Source organism: Choloepus didactylus, chromosome X (assembly GCF_015220235.1).
Source record: "Choloepus didactylus isolate mChoDid1 chromosome X, mChoDid1.pri, whole genome shotgun sequence".
In the NCBI taxonomy this organism is placed as follows: domain Eukaryota; kingdom Metazoa; phylum Chordata; class Mammalia; order Pilosa; family Megalonychidae; genus Choloepus; species Choloepus didactylus.
The window spans coordinates 121,577,350-121,585,693 of record NC_051334.1 but is presented as its reverse complement, the minus strand read 5'-3'; the positions used below and the strand labels follow the sequence as shown (position 1 = coordinate 121,585,693).

Genomic DNA, 8,344 nt, shown 5'->3' with positions numbered 1-8,344 from the left:
CGGTCCTGGCTCCCACCTTAAGGGGTTTTAGTGTCACATCAGGATGCTTTCAAAGGCACCGAGACACGGGTGTCCGGCCTTAACTGCACCTCCGCCCAGGCCAGGTCTCAATGGTCTGCTCAGCCTTCTCAGGTCAATGTGGGACAACACACAGCTGAACAAGGACATTCAAATGTTCCTCATCACCGTGTATTATAGATTCATACTGAGGAAAGCAACAATCTCCTGGGGAAAAAAAAGAATCCACATTTCCGAGAGACATAGGTGTGACCCGACTGCTTACAGCAATTTGTTATGCCAGACCCGATCCTCACTTCTCTGGCTCCTTGCTCCAGGGACTGAGGCTTAGCCCAGGCGTACTCGCAGGGTAGCTGTGTGGGACACGCAGTCCTGTCAAGTGAGGACGTAGTTGGGACTTGGTTTCATGGTCTCAGAAGAGAACGGGGCACGTGGGTGTGAGGATGACATGGATGGTGCAAAGAGGAGGTTCTTGCTCTGTGGCGGAAGAGTGTGACGAGGGCGGGAGAAGGGAGCGTGCCTGCCGAGGAGGTGCGGTGGGAGGCCCGCTCTTGGAGGCCGAGAGGCTGCTTCAGCAAGCGTGAGTGGGCCAGCTTGGCCGAGGAGATTGTGGGAAGAGCAGAGGGAGATGAGAAAGCACGCCAGGTGTCGCTCCCCTCTGCAGTGCCATTCTGTAGTCTTGAATTCTCAACTGAGGAGTGTGAATTGACTCTGAAGATACTGGGAGACAATGAAGACAACACAGCTGTGAGCAAAGCGTTGCTCCGGGGAGTTACACCCCTGTGCTTTGTCACCTGTGGAGTTTCCAGAGGGCACCCTTTTGACTGTATATGTCTACCCCTCTGCCAGCCTATGCTCCAGGCTATTTCTTTTTCTCTTCCATGTTTTTCTATTGATATGTGGCCAATCAGGAGCATGGATCTGCAGCTGTTTCCCAAGCTTTTGAAAGAAATCCTGAGCAAGGTCTTTCACATCTAAGGCCACATGCATTTTGACAGCAGATTTACTGGTGAAAATGAAAAAAAAAGTCTGGCTGGCATTTGGGCATAAAGTGAGGAAAAGTAAATCAACGGACAATTTGTTTATACCCAATAATAAAATGTTCACTGATTACTTTTCTTTAATATTTGCATTTAATAGTGCATTATGTAAGTATTTTGGAGTTCTCTTTAATGAATCTTAGGTTCTTCTTTTTGTCCAAGGAAACAGCATACTCAATGGAAGTATGGAGAATTCCAAAAAAGAGAATATCTCTTTAAACCTGACCAAATTTTGTGGTGTGATTGGATCAAACTGAATGAAGTGATGGCCTCCCTGTAGTTGGCTGATACCAAAGTCAGGCGTAAGTTATTTTCTCTAAATATGTGTGTGTGTATGTGTGTAAGAGTGAATATCTGCACACACACAAACATTTGTGTATATATACAAATATGGGACAGTTTGGCTCTCTTTGAGCCATCACCTTTAGGGCAATACATCAAAATCTCTAGTTAAGACAGAGAAAGCAAATAGATCTCTCTGGTACTCTCTTTTCTCAAGATTTTACAGAAACACCACCACTCTGGGGGCGTCAACTCAGAAATTTGGTTGAAATATCCAAAAACATTATATGGAAGGGGTTTTACTAACTTCATTAGCTACACTAACTCCTGCCAATGGAAAAGTTACTTTAAAACTAACAGAAACTCAGCTCTTGAGGTCTCCCTCATGATAATGTCTTGTTGTGGGGTCTCTAGAAAAGAGAGATTTGTGGAGTACTTTGGAATACCCTAGCTTGAGTTTCTCCAGATAAGCATTAAAGTCGTGTCAGTTCTCTCCATGTGTGGTGCCTGCTAATGTGCCAGTCTGTAAGGCAGAAGCTGAAATAGGTACAATGTATCTATTATAAAACAGCAACAGGGATTCTGAATTGCAAATTTTGAGGAAGAATTCTGGCTCATGAGAGTGTGAAGCCAAATATTTGCAACCTTGGGTGTAAAGATATGTAGTAAAGTCTAGACCTGTTCTATTTACTTGCTTTGTGGTGCCGCAGAACTTTCATTTTTTAAAAAAATAATTTCTCGTCACCTTAAAAGAAACTGACTGGTCTGGCTTGTTCATCAAAGCAGTTTACTGAGAATGCACTTTGACAGATTGCATTAAGAACGTTGACTTGTGAAAACAAAGGGTTACTTTATAATGCACATAAATTATATGCTTTAAAAACAGAAAGTTCATGATTCTTTAATGATACTCTAGCCAGAGCAGAATGTTTTGCCTGTGCCTCATTTTAACACTTCAAAAGATTTTCTCAGGATTCCATGGCTGACAAAATTCAAACAGAAAGTATAGTACAGAACGTTATGGTTTTATATTGGCATTTATTAACATTATATTTAAGTCAACTTAAATTTATTAACTAGGAACCAATGACTGTTCTGAATACTATTAAGGATGAAGACATGAACTAAAGAGTATCAAAGGACAGTTAAGAGGAAAATATCTCAAATTAGCATTTACTGGGTGCACTGAAAAATGTGCTCCAAAAGTGCTACCTGATTTCAGAGAAGCACTTGATTATATTTGGTTGAGGACTCAGAAAACATCTTATTTAGAACTAAATTTGATCTACATGTTTTTTAAGGGATGGATGCTAGACAAAACGAGTATGGAGGGAGAAGCTCCATAAGCATAAAATAGCATGTGCACAGGTAATTTCTAAAGAGTGTAGTAATGTGGCTGGTTTAGTTTTGTGTCTGGAGTACACAAAGAAATAGAAAGTGCTAAAATTGGCAAAAGCGAGGCATCAACACTGAAAATGTTAAAAATCTATGAAGATTTGATAAGAAAGTTCTACGATCAGGGCCTTGTTTAATAATAATCATCGACAACACCACCTGGGCCGTGCTCTCTGGCTGCTGCCGCCACCTCCGGCCTTGCCTCCGGTACATATTAAAGATCCAAAACCATGACTGACTCCAAGTACTTTACAACCAATAAAAAAGGAGAAATCTTTGAATTAAAGGCTGAACTTAACAATGAAAAGAAAGAAAAGAGGAAGGAGGCTGTGAAGAAAGTGATTGCTGCTATGACTGTGGGGAAAGATGTTAGCTCTCTCTTTCCAGATCTAGTGAACTGTATGCAGACTGACAACCTGGAACTCAAGAAGCTTGTGTATCTCTATTTGATGAATTATGCCAAGAGCCAGCCAGACATGGCCATCATGGCTGTCAATAGCTTTGTGAAGGACTGTGAAGATCCCAATCCTTTGATTCGGGCCTTGGCCGTCAGAACCATGGGGTGCATCCGAGTCGACAAGATTACTGAATATCTTTGTGAGCCCCTCCGCAAATGCTTGAAGGATGAAGATCCCTATGTTCGGAAAACAGCAGCAGTCTGCGTGGCAAAGCTCCATGATATCAATGCCCAAATGGTGGAAGATCAGGGATTTCTGGATTCTCTGCGAGATCTCATAGCAGATTCAAATCCAATGGTGGTGGCTAATGCTGTAGCAGCGTTATCTGAAATCAGTGAGTCTCACCCAAATAGCAACTTACTGGATCTAAACCCACAGAACATTAATAAGTTGCTGACAGCCCTGAATGAGTGCACTGAATGGGGCCAGATTTTCATCCTGGACTGCCTGTCTAATTACAACCCTAAAGATGACCGGGAGGCTCAGAGCATCTGTGAGCGGGTAACTCCCCGGCTATCTCATGCCAACTCAGCAGTGGTGCTCTCAGCAGTAAAAGTCCTAATGAAATTTCTAGAATTGTTACCCAAGGACTCTGACTACTACAATATGCTGCTGAAGAAGTTAGCCCCTCCTCTTGTCACTTTGCTGTCTGGGGAGCCAGAGGTGCAATATGTCGCCCTGAGGAACATCAACCTAATTGTCCAGAAAAGGCCTGAAATCTTGAAGCAGGAAATCAAAGTCTTCTTTGTGAAGTACAATGATCCCATCTATGTTAAACTAGAGAAGTTGGACATCATGATTCGCTTGGCATCCCAAGCCAACATTGCTCAGGTTCTGGCAGAACTGAAAGAATATGCCACAGAGGTGGATGTTGACTTTGTTCGCAAAGCTGTGCGAGCCATTGGACGGTGTGCCATCAAGGTGGAGCAATCTGCAGAACGCTGTGTGAGCACATTGCTTGATCTCATCCAGACGAAAGTAAATTATGTGGTCCAAGAGGCAATTGTTGTCATCAGAGACATCTTCCGCAAATATCCCAACAAATATGAAAGTATCATTGCCACTCTTTGTGAGAACTTAGACTCACTGGATGAGCCAGATGCTCGAGCAGCTATGATTTGGATTGTGGGAGAATATGCTGAAAGGATTGACAATGCAGATGAGTTACTAGAGAGCTTCTTGGAAGGCTTTCATGATGAAAGCACCCAGGTGCAGCTTACTCTGCTTACTGCCATAGTGAAGCTGTTTCTCAAGAAACCATCGGAAACACAGGAGTTGGTCCAGCAGGTTTTAAGTTTGGCAACCCAGGATTCTGATAACCCTGATCTTCGAGACAGGGGCTATATTTATTGGCGCCTTCTCTCAACGGACCCTGTCACAGCCAAAGAAGTAGTCTTGTCTGAGAAGCCACTGATCTCTGAGGAGACAGATCTTATTGAGCCAACTCTGCTGGATGAGCTAATCTGCCACATTGGTTCTTTGGCCTCTGTGTACCACAAGCCTCCCAATGCTTTTGTGGAAGGAAGTCATGGAATCCATCGCAAACACTTGCCAATTCATCATGGGAGCACTGATGCAGGTGACAGTCCTGTTGGTACCACCTCTGCAACCAACCTGGAACAGCCTCAAGTTATCCCCTCTCAAGGTGACCTTCTGGGGGACCTGTTGAACCTTGACCTCGGTCCTCCAGTCAATGTACCACAGGTATCCTCTATGCAGATGGGAGCGGTGGATCTCTTGGGAGGAGGACTAGATAGTCTGGTGGGACAGTCCTTCATCCCATCATCAGTGCCTGCAACCTTTGCTCCTTCACCTACTCCTGCTGTGGTCAGCAGTGGTCTGAATGACCTGTTTGAACTCTCCACAGGGATAGGCATGGCACCTGGTGGACATGTGGCTCCTAAAGCTGTCTGGCTGCCTGCAGTAAAGGCTAAAGGCTTGGAGATTTCAGGAACATTCACTCACCGCCAAGGGCATATTTACATGGAAATGAACTTCACCAACAAAGCTCTGCAGCATATGACAGACTTTGCCATCCAGTTTAACAAGAATAGCTTTGGTGTCATCCCCAGCACTCCTCTGGCCATCCACACACCACTGATGCCGAACCAGAGCATTGATGTTTCCCTGCCTCTCAACACCCTGGGCCCAGTCATGAAGATGGAACCTCTGAATAACCTGCAGGTGGCTGTGAAAAACAATATCGATGTCTTCTACTTCAGCTGCCTGATCCCACTCAACGTGCTTTTTGTAGAAGACGGCAAAATGGAGCGCCAGGTCTTCCTTGCAACATGGAAAGATATTCCCAATGAAAATGAACTTCAGTTTCAGATTAAGGAATGTCATTTAAATGCTGACACTGTTTCCAGCAAATTGCAAAACAACAATGTTTATACTATTGCCAAGAGGAATGTGGAAGGGCAGGACATGCTGTACCAATCACTGAAGCTCACTAATGGCATTTGGATTTTGGCTGAGCTACGTATCCAGCCAGGAAACCCCAATTATACGCTGTCGCTGAAGTGTAGAGCTCCTGAAGTCTCTCAGTACATCTATCAGGTCTACGACAGCATTTTGAAAAACTAATAGACTGGTCCAGTGCCCTCTGGCCACCCTGTGATCGGTGCAAGCCAAGAACTCTTAACTGGAAGAAATTGTATTGATGTGTAGAATCTGAACCCAAACACACTGAGGCCACCCACCAAGGTAGTGACTAGTCTAACCTGTGCTAACATTAGGGCACAACCTGTTGGATATTTTTAGCTTCCTGTGAACATTTGTTGTAACCACTGCTTCAATCACTTCCCACCTCTTGCTACCTGCTGCTGCTATATGTCCTTACTTGTGGGCTTCTCCATGCTGTGCCAGTGACTGGCGTTTTCTGCACCCGCTTATGAGTGTAGTTTGATGTTTTGTAATTGAGAGCTCATTTCAAAAACAGAAAACAGAAAAAATATTAAAGCAAGGAAAAGTGTCATCGAAAAAAAAAAAAAAAATAATAATAATAATCATCAAATGGTGTTACGGTTGGATTGGTGTGGAATATGGCAGAAGGTCCACTAGGAGACTATCATCAATTTTTTGCTGAGAAATGTTGAGTCTGAAATAACATGGGAAAATGAATGGGAATGGAATAGAAGACATAAAGAATGTTGTCTGTATATCTTGATGCACTTTTGGACAGCAAAGGAAGAGCTTAAAAATTACTTCAAAGATTATTGACCTGATTGAGGGTTAAGGTTAAATAACCCTTATGATTTAGTAAAGCCTGAAAATGATACAAGCAGCATGAACTGGAAATTAAAATTTAAAGAAACAAACTAATAAGTAAGCACATGTATAATTTACATTATAATACATTATACATTGTACATAACTCATTATATCTAATGGGTTATGTACAAAACTTCCCTATAGAGGAAGCAGAAATGCTGAGAGAAACTAAAGAAGATCTAACGAGAGAAATATACAGCGTTTATAGATTGGATGACTCAGTATTTTCAAGAAGCCATTCTCCTGACCTTCATCTGCCTTCAAGGCAATCCCTGTCAAAATTTTACCAGGTATTTTTTTATGTGTAAATTGAGAAGCAAATTTCTTAGTTTTGGACCTATTTTGGCCAAGGCAATCTTGAAGAAGAACAAAGGTCAAAGACTTACTTTACCAGATATCCAGACTTCCTGTAAATCTACAGTAATCAAGACAGTAGCCCAAGAGTAGACAAATAATCAGTAAAACAGAGTTTAGAGAATGACCCATATATATACAGTCAGCTGGTTTATAAAAAGGTGACACAGAAATTAGTGGGGGAAAGGATAGTCAATTCAATAAGTGATATTGATTCATTTGGATATTGATATTTTAAAAAATGAATCTTTGCCTCTTCCTCAACTGAACTAGATCATAGGCAATCTGTAAACTGTAAATGGTAGAACGTACAGAAGAAAACAAGAGAATATGTTGTGGAAACCCAGGGCCCAGGCTCCCCCTGCATACAGAGAGTAAGTTACTGCATGTTGCCGCCAACCTGATACAGACAGAAGTTAAAGGTCAACAGACCTCCTCAAGGGGGAAAGAATGTACAGATGGTATTGTAGACCAATTATCTTGTACAGTATTGAAACTCCCCTCCCCTGATCACTGTTGATCACAAATCTCCAGACCCTTGTGTCATGATACCCTGCTGAAACTCTGTTCTCATACCCTATGGAATGTCTTTGTCCTAAACCCTTATAAGCTGCCCCTTGTACGCCTGCTTTTGTGGAGCTCTATTTCCATTTTCCAGACAGCCGCCTCCAGGAAAAATCTTCTGTTTGTAAGTCCTAATAAAACTCACGCCTGACTAGCGTGTTGTTTAGTCTTAGGGCTACACCGGCCCAAGCCCTTCAAGTGCTGGGTTGGAGCATACGCTCATATGAATGTGTAGTATTCAGCAATTTTCAAACAAGATACCAAAAAACAACAGACATAAACCATTGGCACATTGTTTTTAATTAAGAATTTTTGTTCATCATCAGATGCCAATTAGAGGGTAAAAGATAAAATAGAGAATGGGAATGAGTCTTCTATTATTCAGAATATATAATGAACTCCCATAGGTTAGTACAAAAAAGACATCTCATTTAAACATTTTCAGAAGACTTGAACAGAGACTTCCCAAATGAAGATTTTCCAAATGGCCAGTAAGCATATGAAAAGTTACTCAACATTATAACTCATCTGGAAAATGCAGTAGCATGACACACTACTACGCAGCAACCAAAATGAATAAAACTGTAAAAAGATTGACAATCCCAAGTATCTGCAAGGCTTTGGGATTACACTAAGACTCATATATTTATATAGTGGGAATGTGTTTGGCAATATTAAATAAAGCAGAAGATGTGCACACCCCACGAACAGCCATTTCATCCTGGGCCTATACCCAAGAAAACTGAGTACATACGTCCAACAGAGAACAGATACAAAAATTTTCACAGTGACTATATTCGTAATAGCCCAAAATTAGAACAACCCAAATATAGATAGATAGATGAAAAATTATATAGGATAGATGAAAAATTATAGTATATTTGTACAAAGAAATACTCCACAGTAACAATAAAACTAGAATGAACTATTGATTCACATAGCAGCGTGGATGGACCTCAC

The 8,344-nt window shown here is 41.9% G+C and overlaps 1 protein-coding gene across 1 annotated transcript; it reads left to right on the top strand.

Moving 5' to 3' along the window:
• The first annotated feature begins 2,891 nt into the window (after positions 1–2,891).
• LOC119522733 (AP-2 complex subunit beta-like) lies at positions 2,892–6,170 on the top strand. The gene has a single exon (XM_037821344.1). The coding sequence runs from the start codon at positions 2,966–2,968 to the stop codon at positions 5,777–5,779; it is 2,814 nt and encodes a 937-aa protein (XP_037677272.1). The 5' UTR covers positions 2,892–2,965; the 3' UTR covers positions 5,780–6,170.
• The last annotated feature ends 2,174 nt before the right edge of the window (positions 6,171–8,344 follow it).